At 41.1% G+C, this 26,087-nt stretch overlaps 1 protein-coding gene across 2 annotated transcripts in view; it reads right to left on the bottom strand.

The window, feature by feature from the left end:
- DOCK5 (dedicator of cytokinesis 5) overlaps positions 1 to 26,087 on the bottom strand; it is an 85,111-nt gene that overhangs the window by 2,277 nt on the left and 56,747 nt on the right. Inside the window, exons 34-52 of one of the 2 annotated variants that reach the window (XR_014319085.1) lie at positions 24,795 to 24,880; positions 24,095 to 24,251; positions 23,390 to 23,430; positions 23,187 to 23,277; positions 22,884 to 23,003; positions 22,015 to 22,104; positions 21,093 to 21,197; positions 19,383 to 19,524; positions 16,906 to 16,987; positions 16,614 to 16,698; positions 15,723 to 15,809; positions 15,095 to 15,271; positions 12,936 to 13,019; positions 11,976 to 12,113; positions 11,698 to 11,864; positions 10,689 to 10,866; positions 7,711 to 7,849; positions 6,387 to 6,502; positions 4,040 to 4,499 (exon numbers count right to left, since the gene is read on the bottom strand). Coding sequence is in view for 1 of the 2 variants with exons in the window: in XM_082779624.1 (XP_082635750.1) it covers positions 4,398 to 4,499; positions 6,387 to 6,502; positions 7,711 to 7,849; positions 10,689 to 10,866; positions 11,698 to 11,864; positions 11,976 to 12,113; positions 12,936 to 13,019; positions 15,095 to 15,271; positions 15,723 to 15,809; positions 16,614 to 16,698; positions 16,906 to 16,987; positions 19,383 to 19,524; positions 21,093 to 21,197; positions 22,015 to 22,104; positions 22,884 to 23,003; positions 23,187 to 23,277; positions 23,390 to 23,430; positions 24,095 to 24,251; positions 24,795 to 24,880 (2,187 nt within the window). In the remaining variant the exon portion in view is untranslated. Of the gene's footprint in view, positions 1 to 2,791; positions 4,500 to 6,386; positions 6,503 to 7,710; positions 7,850 to 10,688; positions 10,867 to 11,697; positions 11,865 to 11,975; positions 12,114 to 12,935; positions 13,020 to 15,094; positions 15,272 to 15,722; positions 15,810 to 16,613; positions 16,699 to 16,905; positions 16,988 to 19,382; positions 19,525 to 21,092; positions 21,198 to 22,014; positions 22,105 to 22,883; positions 23,004 to 23,186; positions 23,278 to 23,389; positions 23,431 to 24,094; positions 24,252 to 24,794; positions 24,881 to 26,087 lie in introns of those variants that run through there. The other variant, XM_082779624.1, reaches the window with a different exon arrangement.

Genomic DNA, 26,087 nt, shown 5'->3' with positions numbered 1-26,087 from the left:
TTAAGAAAACTGAACTCCTACCTGTGAGTTAGGTTGCCCGAAGGCAAGAAGAAGAGGGAAGAGTTTACAGCACTTCAAACGGGCTCTTAGAACAAAATTAATGCTAACAAAGAAAAAAAGAATTGTTCAACTTTAAACCCTTGGCATAGAAAATCTGCCAATGAAAATGCCCCAAACGTTGTGGGAATGGAGATCTCCTTGCCCTGTTGTCTTTAGGCATCAGCTGTTCCTTTCCGTGCAGTAAGGGTGATGTCTCAGCTACAACCATCTCCAACCAGCCAGGCAACAGAGGCAGCAAGAAGAAAGGCCTCAACTGTGCAGACAGCAGAACAAAAAAACGTCAAGGAACCTGCCAAGTGAGGCAGCTGACTTGGGCATTTAGGGTTAGTTCGGCTACCAGCACCTAGGACCAGCACGTGTGAGACAGGACCGTGTTCCCAATGACTGCCAGATGCATGATCCAAGGGGAAAAGGAAGGGAGAGGATAATTAACCATTTACACACCAAGTACTCCATTCATTCCTGTCTGTACTCACAGGAATAGGAAACAAAGGGAAGAAAAAAGACAGGGAGATGACTAGCAATGGACTCAGGCTGCAAGAAGCACAGTCAGAACTGACTCCTCAAAGCTAAAAAGCATCACGTAAAGGGTCATTGAAGATCAGCTGAAAAACTGCCCAAGGTCACACTTCCCCCAGCGAGGTCTTTTTGCACAGACCAGTTCCATCCTCCAGGAAAATACCTGGTGAATGCACAAGGTGCACCTGCAAGTCAGTAAAACGGATCAGAAAGGCAGGGAAACAAGACTCAGAAGTCACTTGGTACTGAAATACCCAAACCTCCTGTCTATTGTGTTTTCCCATGACAGACAACTCATTAGATGAGATTCCTGTAGTCTCTTGTTTCTGCTGACTAACCAAAGGAGTTAAAAGCAAACCTCCTCTGAAAAGGAAAAAGCACCAAGGAATGAGGCAACAGGCAGATGCAGGATGGGGCAAGGCACTGAATTAACAATAGGTGGTGTTAATGTATACATGGATGTAGACCAGACAAGGAGCTGATGGAGAGCTTCAGGTTTCTGCAATTCCCACCACATCCTGCTGCTCTGCCTTAAACAAAGTTCTCACTGAAGACAAAAAAGTTCTTCACACGGAGTTCCAGAGGATCCTTTGGTTTATGTGTGCAACAGCAGCAGAAGGAAGACAGTAGCTACATGAAGAGGAAGAAGTGGACAAAAAAAGCCAAAGACAAGAAAGCCCTGTGGTTTTCAAGTCAAGCAGTGTCTATGTCAGCTCCACATTATGTTCTTGGACAAGTCCTACAATGCACCAGAGAGGCTTTGAAACACATTCAAGTTGTCCAGAAAGGTTTCAAAGATTTCCCAAGAGAAGGTGACAACCCAGAAGACAATCGCATGCGAGCTATAGTGAGCATGATTGTGACTGCAGTGCTGCTTCCAAAATGTCTCCATCCTGCTCTGTGATGTGAATCTGATATGACCCTTTAATGAATGCAATCTGCTTAGAGGGCCAGCAAAATAAAAGCAGACAGAAAAAATAAATAAATAAGTTGATAGGCAGCAAAATAAATGCAACTTCTGCAGGTTTCTTTAACTCGAGTTAACACAAAAGGGACTTTTAAGAGCAAGATTTTGTTTTCCTCTGAAAAAGATTAAAGTCTAATTAAAGCCCTTCCCAAATAAGTTTTCACTAATGTGCTGAAACTCATGAAGTCATGTGAGAATAGTGATGTAGTGCCTGCTAAAAAAACCTCAAACCAAACAAGTGTCTATTTACTGTTGTGAGCAACATCCTCAGCAGGGTTTTTAACACCTCTCCATGAATTATGCCAGATAATCAGAAGCTAAATGACAGTAATAGCTGAGCAAAATCATTTCCTGGAAGAAAGAGCACACAAAAGAATCTTCATCAACATGATGATAAAGGAATAGGCCACAAGAGGCAACCAAATATCCAAAATCTTATCTAAGTTCAAACAAACTTGGATGCACATATTTCGGCTGATCCCTCTTTAATGATGAACTCTAAGAAACTTCTAGCTAATGAAACAGTTTGGATCTAAACTTTGCAGGCAAACTCCTGTGTTTCCTGAGATTGACAGTGAAAGGGAACAATAACAATGAGCAATTTTTTCCCTTCCCTAGAAAACATCAGTGAAAATAACAGCCACTATGGAAGCTACGTTTATAAATAGGCCAGTCACACAGGCAGAACAGCACGGCAAAATATCTCGTCTGTGATAGAACAGAACAATTCTTACAAACCAAGAAAATAACAAACCTGACAGACTTTGCAGCTGCTGGTAAATGTGGCACCAGCTGGCAGCAGCAACTTTGGGGGGAAATACATGAAAGTTAGGACATGTAGCTTGAGAAGTAAACAGGGAAGTTCTCCACAGTGCATTGCTTCTGGAACGCGGAGTTTAGGAAAGTCCACTTCCACAAAGCAAAAAAGAGGTGCTGTGACTATTTCTGGAGTGATCTAGATTATTTAATAGTAGAAGAGAGTAGAAATACATTTTCCAAGACAATTTCAAACTGAATTTTCTTCTGGCCTAAGTGTTGTACAAACTCCCTGTAAGCCTGGTGCAGCCAAGCAAGTTCCCCACCCCAGGGGAGCTGCCGATCTAATGCTGCCCGAGCTCAGAGACCAGCAGCCCTACAAGGTGCAAAATGCAACTGCCAACACTAATACTATGGAGTATTTTTGTCTTATTGTGTTTTTTTTTTGTTGTTGTTGTTGTTTTTTTGTTTTTTTTTGTTTTTTTGTTTTTTTTTTTGATTTTTTTTTTAAACAGCAATCTTCTGGTGGCAGCTCAGGCACAGAGGAATGATGAATGAGTCTAAGGCCCATCTGGTTCATAAATAACAATGGTATTTGTGTTCTATGTTTGGTCACTACGTAACTGTGAGGATAGGGTATTCTAACTGTGCAACAGCCTTTTTCTGCATGGATTGCATGAATTTAAAAACATTAAAACCCAAGATCACGTCATTTTTTTCTCTAGAATAAATAAAACAGAAAGACTGATGCTAACATTCGGAGACAGCTGGGAATAAATAACTAAAAGAAAAAAACTAAACAGATTAACAAAATACTTTTAAATAATATTATTATCCCATCCTCCAAGGAAAGAAAAGCTGCAGAGCTGGAATAATCCAAGCAACAGGAAACTTGGTGGGTAAGCGTCAAATCTTCCACATGCCTCCCAGATCTGAACGGCTCCTTAAAACCCAAGTGGCTTTTACCAACTTAGATCAAGGGAGGCTACAAAACAAAGTGCAAGTACTGCCACAAACCAGGGGGGAGATGAGAATTATTTACGTGGAATTGGCCAGCCAAAGTAAAGGCTACATTAACTACCAAACTTTGTTTCTGAGGTGCATGTGACCAGTTTTACCCACTCCATCCTCTCCAGGTTGCTGCTCTCAATACAGTACTGGTTTGATGAAACTTCTATCCACTCTAAGACATTCACAGGAGAAAAATAACTTTTTACACCCTATTAAAAAAGCACACAAAGATGAGATATTGTACCAAGTCCCAGACACAAAACAAAGTAGTAACACAACAAAGGAAGGAATATTGACTGCTCTGTAGTGTCAAAACCAGAATCAACAGCAAAACTGTGACAAAGTACTGGTGAACCTAAACTCTCCACTGGGAGTGAGTGACTGCCACTACTTGAGCAGAGGTGGCGTAAGGCAGAATGTCTGCACTTCATCTTAAGTACCTATGATGACTAGCAGAAAAGAGGTTTCTTTTTCTGCTAACAATGCTCAGGTCTCTGCCTGCAATCAAGAATCTTAGGAGACCACATATCATATGCCAGCACCTGACATCTCAGGAGTAGACATTTCACAGCTTAGGCATGGCTGTGATCGCCTCGCTTCATGCAAAGCAGGGCTTGGCAATGCTACAGGGGCAAAAGGAGAGATCTGTGCAGTAGTACAGCCACAAAGCTGCACCGAACCCATGTGAAAATACTGTAGAACACATCTCATACTGGTGTGGCTTACCTTGGTTCAAGCACTGGTGCAAATCACTACAGTGACAGATTTACGCTAGGAATGAGCTGCTGAAATTGCATCAGTGACCGAGTTCAGGACAGACAAGACTAAGACAAACAGGAGTTCCAGTAGGCTGACTTCTTCCCACATGTGATTAGTGTCTCATGATTGGAAAGGTAAACCAGAGGTTAGGAATAGTTACAACTAAGTTCCTTTTGGTATTTCCCAGGGAGAACTCCAAGGGACGTGACTGGAATGGCAAGTGAGATCACTAGGTCTTTAGGGTCAGAAAGGCCCAGCATGTCGGTGAAAAGAAAGCAGCCATTTCACTCTAGGCACTTGCTGTGAGCCAAGCAAGTTACAATCCTCACTGCAATCCTTGCTCTGAAGAGGCAACGCTGGATTTTCTGGTTTTTGGAGGAGGAGGGGGAGGTTTGGCTTCACGTCTGTTGGGTAGTGGTGGAGCAGCCTGAGAAGATAAAACAAAAACATTTTGCTTATCAAACAGAAGAAATCCAAAAGTTCCTACACTTCTTAATTCTTCTTTCAGGAAAAAATCTTTAAATTCTTCCTCTCAGTGCTCCATGCAATCAATGAGAGGGGCAAACAAGGACACAGGATTTAACAGAAACACGTATTTTTCAGTTGGTAGAATCATCTTTAGTTGCAGATATGCTTCAGTTGCTTCTGACCTGCAGCCTGACTGAGCCAGGGAGTCACTTGCCCAGTCCCAGATTCACCAGTAAAATGGAAAGAAACCCACTTCTCTCATGGTTTCAAAATTCAACTATTTTTATCTTGCTGGCTCAGTGAGTTGCACCACATAAAATGTTTCCAAATCAGAATGGTGCAACTGATTCCATAAAAGTGGCAGCAAAGCAGAAATTCTGCTAAAACAAGTCACAGCCTTCCTGCCCAACTCATGGGCTTGTACAGTGTTTGTTGTTCTTGCAGAAAACTGCACTGGTAGGTCCTTTCAAGTTGTCCCTTTGCTTGTTTTAAGGGGCATCCTATAAACTAATGAAAAGTGAAAGGCCAGGTGAACAAGAAGCTTATGTGGCTTACCTCATGCTTAGCTGAAACTGCCAAGATTTCCTGACTATTTTAACTAAAGGAGGACAGACTCAACTTTACAACGACAACAAAAGTAGCAAAACCCTTCAGAAAGTACTTTTACAACCTCTCTTTATGGGCCTTTGAATCCGTTCCATTTGGCTATAAGCCAGGGTCAATGTTACAAGCCAGAGCATGTTAGTAATTAGTTTTCTTACAAGACCCAAGGGAAGGAGGCTTTTTTATTAATCCTCTTGAACCAGCGACTCCCACAGCATCTCTAAGGCTGGCATATTTCTTCCACCCACACCACCTACATCAGCCATACTGCCCCTGCTCAGAAGAACAGTTAATTCAGACCAAGTGAAGGCCTGAGTAGAAAACTTCCCATTTGTCCCATGTTTCAGGACTTCATGCCATTGTCATTTCGCTCTTACTGAAGTAAATAATCAACTGCTCTGTTGTCTTTCTGTGCTGTCAGAGTTAACATCTTCTGTGAAGTGTGATCATTCAGTATTTTTCATTAAATTCCAGCTCTTTTACTAAGGTACTCCATAAATCCCCTCTGTAAATTGTACTGGTGAAGACATTCTCTTCACAGTTCCAGAAGGATGCTTTCTGACACTGTACAATGGTAAGCAACAACAGTGTCACATTAGAATCACCTACATTTTAGGGGCAGATGATTCTGACATAACCACCATGGTATTTGCATGTTAAGTAAGTATCCACAAATCATTTGAGATACTGTAGGGGAAGAGCAGCATTAGCTATACAGTATAAGAAGTGTCAATATGATGTTCCTAGAAGGCAATCAACTTCATGAAATTAAGAAAAAAAGACTACAGCCAAGATAGTGATGTAATACAGGCTAACTTTTAAGTGAGTAATGATACTTTGAAAAATCAGTTTCTTCTGAGCTAAGGATTCAAAAAGAGACAAACATTTCTGAAAACGTGTGAATTTCTTTTTTGGGATCAGGTTACTGTACTATTTTACATGTTGACCATGTTATTGAACCTTTTCAATCACTGTGCATGTTTGTTTTCGATATAGTTCCCTGTGCTGCCCCTCCAGTTTGCCTAACCAAAGACAACACAACCTCCACTTGAAACAGGGACTGTACTTGATAGCCCTCTCTCAAAACAAGAATCTTCTTATTCTTTTGTGGTTTCAGGGAGGGAACCAGTAAAATGATTAGACAAGTTTCAAGCAGCACCACCCTAGAAGCAGCTCGGAAAATTCCAGTGGTGTCCTGCTCGAATGCTGGCTTCCAGAAAAATGTCAGCTCTCATTTCCTTACCTCCACAGAATTCCTCGGGTTGCTATTCTCATAGGGTTTGTTTTTAGGCGGAGGTGGAGGTGGGGTACTCTGCAAGCTAGCAGTTGACAAACCATCAGCTTGCAAAGAGGGAAAACCTAGAAGCAAAACCAGTAAGAGAAGACATTAAAGCAGGCGGAAAAGGAGTGAGAAAAGGAATTGACCATGTATGACTTTAAGGGAGAATCGTTTATTATCTTACACTTTAGATCTGTTTTAGTAGCTAAACCTGAACAGATATTTCAAACCAGAGTCACAGTTTTATCTCCCTTAAGCTCAAGATGCCCAGAAGAGTTCTACCTTCAACAAATGAGTCTAAGCTTATGTGAAAAATGCATGCCTGAGAGAATAGAGAATTGAATCCATTATCACATCTGCAATGTTCACTGGGATTTCCTTTCAGCCAGGGCCTCAACCTGAGAATTCACTTTGATTTTAACTCTAGTTGATGGAGCAGATAAGTACCCAAACTTCAGAATAATTCCTGGGAAGCTGTCCTGCTACTAATGATAATTAAAACTGCTTGCTAAGTAAAAGAGTGAGGCTTCACATTCAGTAAGGCTGAGAAATGTAACAGCACTACTAGAAAGGAAGTCATCAATGGTGAGAATACAGGTGCATTTTTACCTTGGTCACATATTGTTTCAGAATTAATTACAGACACCACTGGATATGCATGGGAGGTAACTGCAAATTACTCACTTCACTAATTCTTCAAGATAAATTCCTCCTCCTTCAGGTGTAACACTTATTAGCTGAATTTCCAAACTGCAGAGCAGTAGCTCCTTCTAAAATTATTAACAAAATTATTATTTTCTGGGCAAGACTTGCCCAGAAAATTTAGCTAGAGGCCTCTTCAGAAACCAAACCTAACTACCATGCAGGCGTGATGCAGCTTCCACTAGTGAATTCACTAGAGGTATGCCTAGTATGTGCTAAAGCAAACAAATAAAAAACACAACCAAGCACCTACACTAGCTGCACATTGTGTTCACCTTGAGATTTAATATTCCTCTCCACAAGTCAATACAGGAGAAAACAAAAAAAGAAATTGAAAAACACAGATCACGTTCGCTGAAATTCATTTGACTTATCAAGTGATATCTAAGTCACGTGTATAATCACAGTGCCTTTGATAACACTGCCAAATGCTGTTATCAGACAAAAATTCCTACAAAGATTAATAGCCCAGAGTCACTTTCCATGTACTTCAGAGCAGCACCCTTCCCCCTGCCTCCCCAGTGAGGTTACCTCAGCAGATTTATCCTAACTCCTACTACTCAGTTGCTGCCATTACAGAACTTACTGTGGGTTCTTGGCGTTTTGGGAGTGATGGGCGGTGGGCTGAGAGGCGACGACTGCTGGAGTGAAGAACTCTGAAGCAAAGTCAGTTTGTTGTCTCCTAACTGAAGACTCTTTGGCCTTTGTGCTTTTCCAGACAAGCTCTGGTTAAAACAAAGAGTAAACAAAACCTTTAGAAGTCAGCAAAGTTGTTGCATACATATCCCATAATCAGACTTGTCACAAAGGCATCATGCATGGCTCTTTAGAGCTTGTTAAGAGAGGAAGGTGCATTCAGGTGAAACATAAGGGTGAAACCACGGCGCTGACTAAGCTATGGCAAAAGGCACACGCTGTGCTCCTGTGACACCATCAGTTGTCCCTGGGACCTTACTAACGAGGCAGTAACAATAATAGACTGAGGTCGTTAAAAAACAGTTTAACTAAGAAGGGAAGAGGTCAGGGAAAGGGGTGAGGCTGAGAAATTGCTGCATTTGACTAGCAGTTCTGTGAAAAAAATTGAGAAAAAAGCCTTTCCAAAGAGACAGAATATCAACTTTTAGGTGCAAGTCAGAACTGCCAGTGTCATCCAGCTCCTTAGGGCCGTGAGACAAGTCCTTTTCAGGCTCACTGAACACACCCCTTACGTCTGGGACTTAGGAGATGTTGCTCCAGTTACTTCCAGTGTCACTTGTATCCTGTGTATTCTGCATTCAAACCATTTGGCTTCTCTACTTTGAAGGCTCACCAGCATACATGGGCTTGGAAACTTACAGCCCCTTTAAAGAACAGCTAGCACCCAACATCTTTGAGGAGCTCTGAAAATCCCAATCCCATAGCCTCAGGCAATCATCTGTCAAACGGCTCTCATTTATTTCCTGAGACACCATGCGGGTAAACTGAAAGGCTTTGTCATCACCAGGAGGTCCTTGGGTGGTTAATCAAACATCACATTCAGCCTGGTGGTAACCGTCTGATTTGGGGACTGCAGTATTCAGCGTGCCTTCCTCCAGCAAACCTTCCTCCTGCCAGTGCTATTAAAGATGTCAGCAGTACAAGAGTCATCAAAAGCTTCACTCAGACATCGAAATTCCACCTCAATCCCAGTGCCTGGGGTTTCCCACTAGCACCGCGTGCCTGAAGATACAAAGGCAGCCAAAAGGACGTTCCAGCCAAGCAGACAAAGGTGGAATTTAGTCCTCCTAAATATGGACCCAAGAGCCCAGGGCATATTAAGGTCCCTTTAATATGCTTTACAGAGAAGGCTGTCATGCTTACAGATGTAATTAAACTCACCAAGCTCTTTTAGAGATCAATTCTCCACCACTGAGCAATTTAGTATTTCTCCCTGCACAGAAGGGACCACACAGTGGTGTGCAGTGAATATAAACCAAATAAAGCCCAAAGCTGCTGGACGTACAGCGAGCCTTTGGTTCCCTCTGGCTTTCTAGCTCCCAAGCAGCTTATTCAAGAGCTGCATAAAATCACTCTGCTTCATTCTCGTGCTGCACTGTGCAGTTACGGAACAGAGCAGCTATAAAAAAACAGCTTTCTGTGTACTTTGCAATGTTCTTAAGCAGAAGTATAACCCTAAACTGCTCGTATACTTCAGTAAGCTGATCACACAAGCAACGTGCCCTCAGAGATCTGGGGGGAGAAGGGAGGGTGGGGGTTCTGTTTTGCATCTCTCGACTCTCTGCAAAGCAAAGCCTTGGACAGATGTGCCGTGCTGTCACAGGGAACTGGTCGATAAAAGCGGGCCTTCTCCCAGCTCTTTTCCCTCTAGCTTTCCTTAATGAAGTGATCAGCAGCTGACATCACAGTTTGTGGGTTAAATCCATTTAATTCAACTGAATTCAAATTCAATGCATTTCCAAAGGCAGAGGGCCAGGCCTCCTGAATCACTAATATTTACAACCCCAGATTTTCCTCCTGGGTGGAAAGGCTGTCAGTACCAAATGTCAGGATTCTAGAGCCACAGCTCCCCTTTTATAGAAATATTCTGCGGACTCCAAGTGCTGGCAGCATCACTCAGATTTGATGAGAATTCCTGAATCTATAGCAACATAACCTATTCCTGCCAGATTCAACCAAGATCTGGGGAGGGAAAGGAAAACAAAAGAGCTGATCTTTTTTCATTATTTACACAACGTGTTAGGTCAAATTAGTACCACTGAGCCACCAGCTTAAATACTAAGGTACCTAATTATCACATATTCTCTGACAGCATAACACAGCATAAATCTCAATATCCCCAACACTGCAAGCTCACACAACTCTACTTTTGGGCTCAAGCTTTTCTATTTGTATTAGGCAACTATTCTGAATTGCATTGTTAACTAGAATGTCCAACAGTCTCCAATATATTCCTTTTTACAACACTCCCGTGGGGGTATATATTCTCTTTTTTTCCTCTTTTGCAAATAATGCTCAAGGAATAAACACTCCTGCCCGTATGCAGGCAGTCTGGAGCAGAGTACAGATTTGGAAAATGAGTTTTTCAAAGTCCCAAGCTGGTGACCTAACTACCAGACCATTTGTTTTCAACTCCCCAATCTATCAAACTGATCTTCACCTTGCAGCATATTTGATTTGTGCAGTGATGCTGACTGATAGCAGCTGAACATCTGGCTTGCCAGCTGGATTTTTGTGTGGGCTAGCAATATCTACTTGCTCCAACACAAACAGAACAATTCTACACAGTGCTAAGTGCATCACAGAATCATCCACTCCTAGAAGAAATGAGGGCACTGAGCACCTAGATGAAACATCAGTGCCTCATGCTTCCAGTCTGTACTTTAAGTCAAGCTGCAGTTTGATCTGTGACACAAGTTTTCCAAATAAAAAAGCACGAATTACTCAGATGACCAAGGCTTTTGGTATTTGAACCCCTCCCTCCCACAATTTAATGAAGTTCCCAATGACAAGCATGGCTGAAAGCAACGGAAACACTAAAATCTCCTGCTGGGATTTTATTATTGCATGTATGTGTGTGTGTGTTACCATTTTTAAAGTCAGTTCCATTTCTGGCTCCTTCTCCACAATAACCTGAGACTTGCTAATACTCCACTCCTTCCGCTTGAGTTTGCAAATCCTGTTATCGCCATCTTCTTTGATGGGCAGATCCTCAGCTCTCGAGGCTGTTGATATTCTTCTCTCCAAGAGAGGCTCCAGAATAGATCTGCAACCCACACCAGAAGAGAGAAAAACCACAAAATCTTAGTCCGTCAGACATTTCATGTGCTGTCATAAAGCTGTGATCTCTTACTTTGCAGAAGTTACCATGAAAACTGAATTAGGACCAGCGAACTTTCAATGAGATTTGTGCTCCTAAGTTACTTCACCAATTTTGAGTATTACATCTTTTATACAAGGTGAAGCGTGAACTACTTGCAGAGGAAGCCTGAATAAATCTGCATTTTATGCCAAACCCTGCCACTGAGTCTGCTGTGTGCCTCTGAACACATCACCTTGACTCCCCTGCTTACCACAGATGCAAAGCAGATGTAAAGTAACATAAGGAAGTGGTTCCATGTATTGCAGCTCCTTTTAATGACACACATGCAGCTGCAAACAGGTGAAATGAGTACCACGTGACTGTAACACCTCTGCAGACCACATCAAACTAAGTTACACTGTAGTATCTTACAATACTGTTTTCTATGATTCCTGGGAAACAGAAATAGTGTATATCTGAAATACACCGTGCCCCTACTCCTCTTCAGTGTCATATATAGAACTGGGACTCACGAGACAGACAGTCATAGATTCAGTTCCCAAAACTATCCCTACCTGTGCTTCAAACTCTGATTCACTCTGTAAAACTGGAGTAATATTAATCACCACTTAAAGCCATAAAGGTGTAGGTATTATAATTGTTCATAAAATGAATCTTTAAGAGTAACTAATTAGATTAGAAAAGTCTCATTTTTTTTGGAAAATAACATAAACCCATTCTAGCAAAGGCATATCCCCAACTCTTGTAAGTCATGTGCAAAGGCTGATTACTAACCCGTCTGAACCTGGCCTGGAGGAAGTGCTGTCAGATGATGTGGAGGATGTGGAGACCACAGAAGATGCCACGGATGTGACAGAAAGGCGTCTCAGCGTGGAAGACATGATATAGGGCAACACGACAGAGCCTGACCTGCTCGGTTTCCTTTCGGTGAGGGAGGGAGGCTGCAAACAAACACACTTGTCACAAATCACTTAACACAAACTCATTCACAAGCTGGAAGAGGAGATTTGTGTTACTTCAAGGCCAAACACCAGACAACAAGATAAGCTTACCAAAGTTATCACACCATACTGCTTCTCCACCTTCTTCTTCAGCTCTTTGAAACAGGCTGTCAGTCTGTCGTGTAGAGGCTTCAGCTGTTCTGTCAGCTTCTCGCCATGGATCCTGATCCCCTCTGCCAACAATGGCATCTGAAAGGAGGAACAAAATAAAGTTATGAAGACAAACCAGATCATCTGCTCTAGGGAGGAATTTTCTCTGCATGTTATACATCTCAGATACAATCTAAGGACTGGCATCAGTGTGTTTTAAGTTTGCAGAGGAAAAAAAGTAATCATAACATACTCAGCTACTGACTCATAACTTATGACACTGTAGTAACTTGACTGTCTATTTGAGCTGTGTGTGCGTATTACAAATAAATATGATCCACATCTATACCTATGGTTCCTGCTTCCATACTCATATTCCACATTCTGCTTTGAAAAACATGGGATGTTAAATGTTAAATATCACAACTTAGCCTCCAGAGCTGTTGAAGTTGTTGTGAAGTGGCTTTAATCAGGCTCTGTTGTATAGAAATATGTAAAAACTGGTCTGCAGGGATGCAATCCGCAAATGTGAAATTTGCTCTTTTACGAAAACACAGCCAGTTTTCATTGCTATGCAGATCAAAATAGACAACTTTAATGGTCAGACTGACAAAACATTGGATCTGATGCTTTCATGAAAAGTTCATAGATATTTTGTTAAACTCCTGAGAGGAAAAAAATATATGCTGTTTTGGCAAATATTCCACAATAACATTTCAGAGCAACACCAGGACATGGTATTGTATGTGCAACATTCTAAACCACAAATTTAGAATATGGTATTTTTCCTCAAAATAAAATTCTACACATGTTCAGATTGCTCTTCTAGTATTAATCTGCATTTTATGCCTCCAAAATAATGATGCTGGAAAAAAACCTGCAGTCACACGTAGTACATCCCCATCTTCCCCAGTGTGATACCTGTAGAGCAATCAATTGCTTAAGCAGCTCAATTTTATCTTGATCTTCAGGATGCTCTTGAAGATACTTCTCTGTGAAGAAGGCCTAAAAGTGAAGAGAGAAGATTATATAGCCACTATGCTGCTTTCACAGCTAGATCTAAGGTGAAGATCCCTGCACTTTAAAAGCAATTGACTGCCGTTACTTCTCATAGCAAAACTGTCTTTAATATCTCCCTGACACAAAGCCAAAGGACAAAGAATTTTGATTATTCATCCAGAAAAAAAGATGTCTTTTTTTCTATTTTTTAAAACTATATTTTCAATGAAAACCTGGTACATTAATAAACAGTTACTTCATCAGAAGGGTTTTCTCAATTCCAACTCCCTTCTTAAAGTACTGACTTGAATAATCAAGGCTATATTATTTGGTACCCAAACATGAGCAGAAAAATCAGTCTTGGAGCTCTTGCTTCAGGAGGTTTCTCTCATTTTAGCATTCAATGACCTGCAGTACGCAATGGCATGCAAATACTCTCAGCCTCTGGAAGGTGAACAGACCTTCTCTTGCCTGCAGTCTCCTTGAGATCTACCATTAAGTTCTTACGTACAGCATTTTTACATGGGGCTTGATGTGAAGATTCAATAGAAATAAGACCTGTGTCAAGATTACGACTCGTAGCTTGGTTCAACAAAGCGCCTTTAGTCTACACTTCGTATGTGTTTACCTTTAAATCAACAGAATCTGGTACTGGTTTAAGAGTTGAACAAACACAGCCTTCCTGGACTGAAGTCTTAAAGTTGTGCCAATTCACATTATGTTCTGCAGAACATTGCATTGAAATGTATCACAATTCCCAGTCAGAAGAATTTAATTTTTCTTTTCCTAGATAAAATCTCTAATAATTTTTCATTTTGTTTTAAAACGTGGTCTCTGATCTATTTCAGCCTCTGCATATATTCTAGCCCTGCATTCCATTAACTGGACGGTACGTACAAGTGTTTATAGGCCTAGTGGTATGATTCTGAAAAAGGCTGATGTCAAGAGGAGGTTAGCCTGTGAAAGGACTGCCCAGTATGTCCCAATGGATTTTTCTTTAAAGTGTTTAATTATTGCAAGAAGAAAGCCCATGTTAAAAATGCAGACTTTGGCTTTTGGCTACAATGAAACAATTAAAAAACTCAAGATTTTAGCCGCCCACAAAAGCCAAATGTTCTGTACTGATCTTTAGTTGAAATAGGAAAATATGAACCAGAAATGAGTATTTCCAGATGTGGTTGCAGATACATTGTGTTTCCTAGTTTTAACTGCTTTCCCACTTTCGTAATTCTAAACTTTATGTCAACCTTAATTCATGAAACGGGAGGATTTGGGGCCAAATTCACCCCTGGCGAAGTATGCAGCTCCTCTGGAATCAGAAGAGTTATACCCCAGATATATCAGACCCTCTCCTATTTAACTTTTTCACTTCACTTCATGTGACTGCAACACATCTGAGAAGAATTAAAGATGTTTTAACACCATCCATTCAGTTTATGGAAATCAGCAATATATTTTGTGCCGGGGAAACAATAATTAAGATACTGGGAATAAACAGCCTAAGTTAAACACCACAAAGAAAGAACACACACCGTGTCAACTGAATAAACCTGGATAGGAAACACTGAAACATTCTTTTTTTCCCCCCCTCCCCCGAAATACATACTCTTTTCTGCAACATTGCAAAGATAGAGTATTTGCTGGAAAGAAAAATCTTCATTTGCCTTACCATTCTATTTTAAAGCAACGGAGAAATGTTAGCTATTTTGCTTCTATTTCTGATACTTGCACTGTTCACTGGGCTAACTAAGCACCTCACAATGCCCCCATGAGGTAGGGCCATGCTATTATCACCACTGTAAATGAGGCCCAAAAGAGGTGCATGGATCACTCTTTAACTCCAGTAGGGCACAGCACTAAAACTTAACACTTAAACACTAAGAATGTGGAATTTTTCCACCATTCAACCCACTGGAAATATCTCACTTTCTTTTCTCTTCTTCTTTAAGCTCTGAATGAAAGCCATATACTGCAATACACCTGACTAACAGCTGAGAACTGAACTTCCATCTCCCGTGTTTCAATCCAGATCTGCAACACTGTGGAGGTCAAACTGAGCTACAGCAAAATGTGAAGCCCACCTTTTCGTAGTTGGTATATCCCCCCATGACTGCTGGGTCCACGATCCCGTTCAGAAGCATAGAGAGAGGATGTACTGGAAGACTCCGATCCCAGACGTGCTGCTGGACAATGTTGCTGATTTTCTCGTTGGTTAGCTCCATCGTTTCTATGGCGTTCTCCAAGGGGCTGATCTCCTCCTGAGATAAAGAAGAGAAAAGAGGAAACCTTCATTCTCCTCCATTGAATATGAAGCAACTCCCTATATACGAATGGCAGCTTGACGGTTGACAGCAGAGGATTTCGGACCACCTGTGCTAATTATTTTGCCACAGAGAGGAATACAAGAATGACATCACACTTAATCCTGAAGGTAACAACAGTTTAACAATTAGCCACTGAGTAGGGTGTTAAGTAGCCACCTTCCCAAGCTTTACGCAGCCAACATAGAACTTGGCTGCCTGTGGTACAGCTGCCTGAAGAACAACAAAAGACAAGCACATCAAAGCAGACACACATTTGCTTTTATCTGAAGCAGAACTTATTGGTGTGCCGCGTCCTATGGTGGAATAGCTAGTCCTAAACTTTACAAAACTCTTTATTTGACAAAAGATCAGAGAGGATGAAATGCAATTCACATGCAAAACTCACCGTTGTAATCTGCTTGACTTCAAACCACTTCAGGATGCCTGGAAATGAGTATGCTGTTGTGTAGGTTGTCCTTTCAATCCACATAGTCTAGTTAGAGAAGGAAAAAAAAAATCTAAGATCTAAGTAAAATATTGGTATTGCAATATAATTCTTTCCTGCACTAGAATATGGAACCAGGTTTCCAGCACTAGCTGGCAGGATTTGCACAAAGACTTTCGCTTTCATTAACTGGGATGAAACCCAGTGTTTTTGGCAACAAATACCACTTCTGCAACTTAAGTGGTATCAATATAAGCAGCAGAAGGCTGTGGTCCTTCATGTAAACCACTTCCAGGAGTGTGATTATAGCGTATTTAGCCAGAGTTATATGCAGTATGTCCAACCACTGCATGTGAGCAACAGTATGCCTCACAGGCAGCAAGGAAACTTGCTATTACACTACACCCAAAGCTCACTCTCCATTGCAAATCTTAAAATTTGGCCTAAAGTTGAGCTGATCCTTCATAGTCAGATGTTAAGCCTCCTTAAGGATGGCTACATCACCCACAATCTAGCAGGCAGCAGATTACACTCTCTAGGATGTTGCAGCTAGACAGCACAGTATTTACGTATGCCTGCATCAAGGACTTCGAGCACTACAACTTCAGCTAAGGAGCCCCTCAGTACATCACTTGATATTGCAATCTTTATCCAAAGATGAAGTGTAGCCCTCTGCTCCTCCTACATTTTAGTAACAAAACTCCACTGCCACAGGTGGAAGAAAAATTGTGACAGTGCTGTTCAAAATGCCACTGGCAAAATAAAAAATAATAATAATAATAAAAAAGCATAGAACAGTTTTTGCACCAAACAGACAACCAAGGCAGCTGACATTAAAAGCAGAAGACTCACAGCAAATTCATTCTCTGGATCTTTTTCTCCTTTCCTGAATGGTCGTGAGTGTGTGAACTGCTGTACCTCGTTTGCTCTGTAGTAGCTAGGAAGCAGCAGATAAAAAACAGTGAGTATAATAATAATGACTTACCTTCATTACATCAATGTTCTTTTATTTCCTCTCAAAATGTCCAGCTTTAAACTGGACTGGGAAGCAAATTTACATGGGACATATAGGCACTCTGAATATAACTAGATTAGTTAAGAAAAATATAGAGGAAATGTTGAGAGAAAAGGGAAAACAAATTACTTTAAGATCTGTTCAGGAACAGGTTTGTCTTTATAATTAGGTGGCAGGTTCATCACAGGCTTCACTATAAAGCACTGCACATCTGAGGCAGCTATAGTTAAGGATGAAAAACCATGAATTCTTCTGGGAAAACCGAAGAGGGAAAGAAATTCCCTTCCTGTTTTCATCAAATGTCAGACTTCTCAACAATTCCCTGTGCTCTTGTCATGTTTGAAGAGAAATACTTAGTTGTTCATCAACAATCACAGACATTATATTGCTTGATGTGGCTGGCATGCTACTCATGAACTAAAAGCCCAAAAAGATAAGCCCTATACGAATCCTTCCAACTACTCAAATTCCCTGGTGAAATGCATGGGAGCCTGGGTGCTAAAGATTTTTACCTCAGGGACACGAAAACAAAACTCTGTACTAGGTTCTGTAACGTGTGCATCCATCTCCTCTCTTCTCCTCTCTTCTCTCTCCACCTCTCTGCCTGGTTATTTGCCAGATTCTCCCAGTGCAGTAAAATTGCCCCCCGAATCTTTAGATCAATAAAACTAGCTAAAGAATGTAGGCTATTTTTATCAGCGAACATCTACACTGTCTTCATCTTTTGCACCTGTGAACCTTAACAGAAATTCAAGAAAAACCAGTCACTGTATGATGTTGTGCTTGGAGATACTACGTTGTTCCTTTTCATTCTGGTTTAAGGACCGCATAAAATGCCTTATTTAAGTAAAAATCTGTATGGAAAAGCAAAGCATAAATAGTTTGACTCACGTGAATAGATTATTTCCATGAACCTCCTGCCAATTTTACCCTGAAGTGGTGAAGTTTTACTGGTGGGTACCCCATACATCCTTGATTTCACTATGGCTATTTCTTTCAAAACCCTATGTAGCTAAAGGCAAGGTCATTCTGCCCGCATTGAAGAGCCAGCTGGATACCTGCCAAGTCTGAACCCAAAACCTCATTGCTAGAGCAGATCAAGCACTGAGCCCAAGCTAATACACTCCTTCTCTCAAGAGATCTTATTAGCTTGGGCTTTGTGCCATGCTAAGCATTCTATATAGCTTCCAGCTCAGAACTGGTGCAAGACTGGCCAGTTTATAATGCAGGCATTCCCCGAAATGGTGAACTGATTAATTAGTATCTGCAGTACACTATTATGAAACAACCAAAGGAAGCACAAGACATTGTATCATGCAAGAGCAAGGGAACTGGTTCCAAGCAAAAGTCAAAAGAACCCAACACAAAGGAGGTTTTCAGGAAGAAAAAAAAGCATGAAATTAAAACAAACTACAGAACCACCAACCCCTGCCTAATACAACAGTGATTTGGGCACTCAAACTTCTCATCTTTTCAGAAGGTGTTTGTACGAGTCCGAGAAGGACCTGTACCAAATCCAAGCTATGCAGCTGCTCCCCTTTATAATGGGGCTATGCCAAAGACCCGGAACCAAACACCCCCAAAGTTTTGGAAGAGTTCAGATCTGGATCCAAATTTTGCAGTTCAGGTTCATCTTGAGCCAAAAACATTAAAACAAACACAAACAGATGCAAAGGAAGTAGCTGAAACAAAGCAGCAACAGAGGAGGCATTTTTTGATACCAAGTTTGGTCTTGAATGAATTTTAATTTCCTATGTGGATTTAGTGCTTGGCAGGCTCATTGCAAGGGAAGCATCTGGTATCACTGCTTGAGTTGTGCCTTTGTACATGGACTTTTAAAGCCAAAATAGACCACCAGATTCTCCATCCTGGCCTGTATAACACAGGCCAGAAACCTAGTAAACTTGGTGTTAACTAACGTACATCTTCCAGGAGCATGTCTGATATTGATGGAAGTCACAAATAAGTATCTGAGGCATCTTCACTTGATTGCACTTGGTCGTGCTCACGATTAAGAAAAAGATCTTAAGCCTAGTGGGGTGCTGTCACACAGTACGGAGTTTTACCAGGACAAAGAAGAGAAAAAAAAAAAAAAAGAAGGCTGTTCACCCAACAGCTTTCGTCAACATAAATAATCATTTTACACTTCTTACAATGTGATTTTTAGGGAAAATAAAAAGCAGGCATTTCATAAATGCTAGTTATCTGCAAGCAAGAAGACAGCATACTTCCTCCCACCTTCACTGCCTGTGTTTTACCTCATTCACCTGGAAATACCAGACTGGATCACGTGCACAGCACAGCAGTTAGCACCACCTGCTTGAGAGCAAGGTACAAAAAAAATCCTGACCTGCAACCCACTAAGGTTTCATCCTAGCAGCAACTCATTTAACTCTTACAACATCAAGTTCTTTCTCTTTTTCAATACATTTAACTTCACTTTCATGGTTCTGGATAGTCTTATTTCATGCACAGTGTCTGCTTCAAAGCTCTCCTAGACCAAGATCATTAAGTTCGTTGCTTATAATCTGTTATTTCCTAATCCTGTCATTCTAAGAAGAAAACAGATCCTGAATGTGCCAAAACCTTTTAGAACCAAAAGATACACTGTTTAGGAGAAGACTTGATCTCCTCTCCTGGAGGGGCAGTGCTGGTCATCTTCTCAGCACTAGGGAACTGGGTCAGTAGCTTCAGGTTGAAGTCTTCCCTTCGTTCATACTCCTTGCCACGGTAGATAAAAATTTTGTTCTGTGGGTAACAGAAGAAAAGGAGAATTAGCAATAAAAGCAAGGAGAAATACCTTTTCCAGTGTACACACACTAGTCTCAGAGGTCTGGTTTACACGAAGGGCTATCTCCTAGCCTGACAAACAGAACACGTGGGAGAAGCATCACAGTGACAACTCCAGTGAACTGGAGTGACAACACAGCAACTCACAGCGGCAAGGCACTGCAACAGCATCCTCACAGCTGCCCAGAAAGTGATTATTTCACATACAAGTGTTACTGACATGCTCATGCTTCTAGCAATTTTGCTTTATCCCATTTGCTGTGAGCTGTTGTATACTTATCCAGCATGTATACTGGATACACGTGCTGGTCAGCCACTGCCACAACAGGTCAGCAAGCACTGCTCATGTTATCACTCTGGGCTTGTTTTATTTAGCCATCAGTTTTCATCAGCTTGCTTGACTGATGGACACAGACTGCCCCACTGACAAGCCAATAGGGACATGTTCAGGGATATCTGGGCATGTGAGATCATGTGTTTTGTGGTGTGCACATTTTCCTCCATGCCTCAAGTCACACTGCAGGTTTGTCATCAGACAGCAAGACAACTTTGGGGTTTCTTAAACAGACAGCAAAGATGCAGCAATGGATTTTAAAGGGTAGGACTCAGCAAAAGCATGAGTTTTACCCCTGCCCTCTTCAGCTACCCCTAACAAAATAAACAGCTACGCCAGTTCTGCAGTACAGACTTTAAAAGTAGACAACAGCCGATTTTTTCATGCTGGCCAACAAGCAGTGGTGGTTTCTGGAAGGACTGAATTCAAAAACATGACCTAGTGGAGAAAGCTTTCGATGCCATCCAGTTCCACAGTTCTAAGTTGACATTTTTCCTTTTTATTAAACTTGGCTTTGATTTAAGGACAGCAGCTTCAAACAACTCCAGTCTGAAAATGTAAATGTTTCTTGATTTTAAATAATAGTTGGGAATATTTTCTACTATGCTGCACCCTGCCCATCTGACTCACTTTGGCTACGTTCTCGTATTACAGCTAGCACAGATCCAGTAGTGCTTAGCAGCAATCTCAAACAGGAAGCATCTTTGCATTTTAATTCTTCTGTGTGGGACCAGACTCTCACTAATGTGCTTTAGCATTGCAATGATCCATGTCCTGAAAATTAGGTTCAGACTGAAAAGAGATGGGATAAGTTCTTTACAAGCTAAGCATTTTCTACCAAATCATCATTACAACAACAATGTATTTTGCTTGGAAATCGTATTTCTGAAGAAGTTTATAGAGCACTAATACCAAAGGTATATTCTGTTTTAAGTCCATATGAGAACATAATCATCTAACAAACTCACTTGCACCACACTAACTTTTAACAAAGCTGAGAATACAAAAAAAAAAAAATCACCTCCTACTCATCTTTTTTCTATGCTGAGCTTTTTGCAATACTTAAGGGATTTATATGTATTAGTAGCATTCAAACGAAAAAAGGATCATCTGAATTTTCTTGGAGGTTCTGCGAGTTCAGGCTTTTTAGGGTACCCACCACTCCAGATCTTGAGTACTGAAGAATTCTTACCCGGAGGAAAGAGGGGAAGCCCTGACCATAGTATCCAACTGCAAAGTACTCTGGTTGAGGTCTCATTGCCTTCATAATATTTTCATAAAAAGTAGCTCGTTTTTTCTGAAAAAGAAAAAAAGTCACTAGCATTTTCACTTCTCAGTGCTCAAGGACACTGCCAGACTGCAGCTCACATTCCCAGTGACAATTCCTGATATATTACTTCTCCCCTGCAGAATACTTTCTATTATCTTTTTTTTTTTTTTTTTTTTTTGGATACAGTATCTCTTATTTATCCATTTACTTGGTTAAATATTTGGTTTGTCTAGGCCAGAATCAACTTCATTTCCTCGTTTGCAGACATGCGAACAATGTCATGTTTTTTGGGATTCCAGGAGGATACTTGAAATCCTTAACTATTGCAACACAAATTAAAAGTAAACATATTCTGAAGCAAAGCAGACACAAATGGTGACAAATGTCAGAGAACTGGCAGAAATAAAACTGGGCAGATGATTCTCATATGAAAGAACATAAAGACCATCTGGTTACATCTTTTAGCTGTGAAAAAAAAAGTCATTCAGAACCAAGCCCATTCTATAGTTCTGTGTTCACGCACGGTAATTTTACCACAGGAACAACAAGGTGATGAAATTTATGGAGCCTGGTAATATACTATGCAAATGTTAGCTTATTTGATTAGCACTAACAATGCTAAACATCTTCACACAATATTGTCGTACAGATTACAAGGTCAAAATTATACACTTTTAAAAATGAAGAAGTTATGGAAACATTCTTCTAGTATTAACCCTTAAAAAAACAAGGGGGCTATGGTAGTTTGTTTGCTTTTAACATAAGTGTATTTTGGGCTTATCCTGCTCAAAAATATTAATTTAAGCAGTCAACAGCCTGCTGAAAATTGAGAAAACAAACTTACCAGGAGATTACCAAGTCCCTCATAATCAAAGACCTTGTTTTCATACATGTCAGCCAACTCTTTGCTTAGCTGAATGGCTTTTTCCCACATCTCCATGAAGGATGAAGAGAGGCAGGTGGGGGAAGAAGAGCACAAAACAAAAGACTCCGTTAAAAGCATTCATTACCACAGGTAGGTAACACAAAAACTCATCTGATTTCAATTCAGGCAGCACTTCAGGCAGTACTGCCAACTTCTTGTTAGACTCCACGCCGTGTATTTCTTTGCAGAAATCACAGTGACGCATTTTTTCATTTGTAGATCTGAGAGTGATTTACAATGCAAAGTTACTATTGTTACTCCTGATAGGGAAAACTGAGTCACGAAGAAGTGGAAGGATATGCCTATAAACAGCAAAACAGAGAAGCTCACGTGGTCTCTTTCTACACCAATAAATCATCCCTTTCATCAGGCTTCCTTGGGTTTGTCTCATTTAGCCTTCTTAGAACCATCTATCCCAAGTGCAATTGACACAAGTTCTGTATCAGCCAGACAAGCCCTATTTATTGCCATGCAAAAAGAACTAACAAAACCCATTAACCAGGAAAAGAACAAATCAAACACTTCAGATTCTCACCTAGCTAGTATCTTGAGTAGAGTTATTTTTACAGAATCTCTATACAAGGAAATTGAAGGATTCAAATATCTTCAGGACAAATGGATGCCCTGCTCATTCTAGTACTCCTGTCTTTGTTAAGAAGCCAAGCCTCAAGCATCAAGGCCTGTTATGGAACTACATCTCTTCTTCTCTTTAAAACCAACTTCTGCTAGCTACAGCCACCAGTTAAGTATTTACCAGTGAACAGGAAGAACACCACAGAGACACTCACTTTGCCCCTGTCGAAGAAGGAGATAATTTCTTGGTAGAGCTTTTCCTTGAGTTCCTGTTGCGAGTAGACGTAGTAGCTGTCCCTCTGAAGCAGATGAGGGACGCATGGCTTCTCAGACCACTAGCATGGAGGAAAACAAGCAAAATTGAAAGACCTAGAACATCCACAGATAAAGAAATCCTCACAGTGGATAGACTAACCTTCTGCATGGATGAGGGTTCACATTTCAGTTAGACTCTGATTACATTTAATTTAAAGCCCACACTCTGAGAATGAAAACTAAAACTGCCTTTAGTGTATTACCTGGAGCAGCTCTGCATGGAGGAGGAGAGTGTATGCTGCCTCTGTGAAGTTCTCACAGTCTGTGTGCAGATCCCGGAGTTTATAGAGGTATCTAAATGAATGAAAAGTCATTGTTACTTTATGTGACTGACTCCTCCATCAGTGTACACAACAGGAAGGGAAATAAAGGCTTCTACACACGTCTATGGAAGGAGACAACCTACCTGATATAAATGTCCTCTCGTTTCTTCTCCTTATAAAAATTCTGACAAAAGTAGAAAAAATAGTCAAACTGATGTAAGCCAGCATGGACTTGCATAATCAATGCTAGACAAGTAACTGAAATATCCGAGGCTGATCATTAAAAGATGTTTGCTATCACTTTGGCCACTCAGACACACGTAGGCCTAAAACCATCCCTTTGACGTAAGATGGGGCTACCATCACCTCTAGAAGAGGGTTAAGGGGAAGACAGAAAGCAGCTTGTTCAAAGTTACAGCTACTCTTCACAGTGGAACAGGGACTTAAGCCCACACTTCCCAAACTATCAGCTAGCCACCTTTCCAGTCTGTATTTCAGGACCTCAGGTTATTGTATAGGCAAGTATCAGCCACATGAATTGATTTTGGACTATATAACTTCATGTTTTATAGCTCTCAGTAGCTGGTAACCTGATTTGGACCCATTAACCAGTAAGAGCATAAAGAATTACTTAAAATCCTTAAAAAAAATATATTTGGTGGCCTCCTATTTGATGTTTTTCTTCCTGGATGGAAGTGCATGAAAAAATTACTTTTCCAGTGAATTGTTTTGCATGGCAAAATAAGGCCTTCAAATTTATTCTGGGGCACCTGATCCACCCCAGGACCACATCGCAAAAGTGAGGTCAGAAAAGAAGCACCCACATCCACCTCCAGCCTGCCCCATACCAGCACGTTGACAGTGCAGCTCATGCGGTTCTCCTTGCTTTCATCATGCATGATTGTTCTGTAGTCCAGCAGGTTCTCTAGCAAGCTGCTGACCAGCAAAGCAAACACTTCTCCAGAAGCAGACAGATATTTATGCTTCCGACAGTGCTCCAGGAGGCTGTAGACAAAATCCAAAGAGGTGTAAGGGAATACTCAGCCACAGCTCTGAGTGCTAGTAAGTAGGATTTCAGTGTAATTACCCACTCAGCTAAGAGAGTCAAATACATTCCCTGAACAAAGACTCTCAGTGCAGAACAGCACAGCACATCCACAGACCTCAGACATCCACATCAGACAGGCCAAAGCTTGCCTTGGCAATCAAAAGCCTCAGCTCTACTCCTGGTACTAAAACAAGGCTCTGATGGGTTTAGCTCTGATCCTGCTGTTCCCAAGCTTTTCCACTTAAAAGCCCCTTGCCAGATCAGCACATGTCCTTAAGCTTGTATCCCCAAGGTTAGGATAATTGTGCAAGTTGCTGCTCCAATAAAAAAGCATTATTTTAAGGCAATCAGCCAGTCTGAGAGCTCCTTCATAGCATTAAATCACTGTCAGCTGCATTATCTCCCTAATCATTGGAGCAACAAATTAGGGTTTCTTTGCATCACAAAAATAGCCAACTATGCTGTAAACAAAGAGCATCCATGTTCACTACAAAACTTACAGTTTCTCCAGCAAAATCTTGTACTGTTCGTCCCCTCGGCCACCCTCAACTTCCTGGTCCAGCTTGGTTATCAACTCATTTTCAAACTGAAAAGGCAAAAGACACGTCAAATACATGGCAGCTCTCACCAGCATGATCAGTAACGCTTGTGGATGGTATTTCTGAACTGCCACACCATCAAACACTGGTTTTACAAGCTAAGCTAGAGGATGCTTTCATTATTGACCAGAACAAAAGTGGTAAGGCGTCAAGATGAGAAGGACAGAGCAAAGAAATATGAGTTCTCCCTCTCTCATCCTACAACCCCTGGAAGGTGATGCTCTGGGGTAGCGCTTCTCCTTTTTAAGAGAAGCATTTATTTTTTTTCCATCCATTACCAGTTCAGATTTGCTGGGATGAAGAAGCATCTTTAACAACCATCTTATGGATGATAATGGTCATTCACTCACCCTACAGCAACTGAATTACTACCACCAGTTCAGGGCCAGTCTCAGCTCTCGAATGACCAGCGTAAATGGTTGTGACTGCTAATTAAAGCAACTTCTCATGTGACAAGAACCAAGTCCTCTGAGATTATTTGTTCAGCTATGAAGATACGCCCTGTTATGTGCAAGCAGGGCAAGAACATAGTTTTAGCTATAACTCAGTTACAAAGTTATAAATATTCATGTTCCAAAATATGAGGGACTTTGTAACTATGATATAAATATCACTGGCATGGAAAATCCATGCCACACATCCAGTTTCTTTCTAATGATTCCAAGAATCCCTGAGACCCTGAGGCCAACCACACCAAAGACTGATGACCCCATGGGAAGAAAGATCCCATATACACACTGAAGTTGGGGTCCAAGCTGGTGTGAAGATGGAGCTTTGGGAAATACAAGTCACATTTGACAACAGTCTGAAATGCCAAGGTGGCTGCCTCTTGGATGGATGTCTCCTACTCATTCTCCAGGGAGAAGACTGTCTACAGCATAACTGAGTGTCCCCTGCCTGCCAGTTGAAATGTTAATGTCTGATATCCCCTGAGAAAAGCTGGAAGAAAGAGTCCTTAGAAACTGCAGAGAAAAAGTTAATGTTAGAACAAAAGAAGACCCTCCCTTTCTTTCTTCCTGTTCCGTGCTTTCTCAGTAGCAATAAAAGTTAACTCACAGAGAAATTAGCACAGGGTTGGAACTCAGAGATCCTGTTCTCTACTCTGTCCTCTGATTTAAAATTGAGGGATTAGGCAGAACACCTATTAATAATTCAAGTGAGATGTTGACTGTACAGCAATTTTCTTTACAGTAA

Source organism: Aythya marila, assembly GCF_965140915.1.
Source record: "Aythya marila genome assembly, chromosome: 26".
Taxonomy (NCBI): domain Eukaryota; kingdom Metazoa; phylum Chordata; class Aves; order Anseriformes; family Anatidae; genus Aythya; species Aythya marila.
This window is presented reverse-complemented; position numbering and strand designations above follow the sequence as displayed.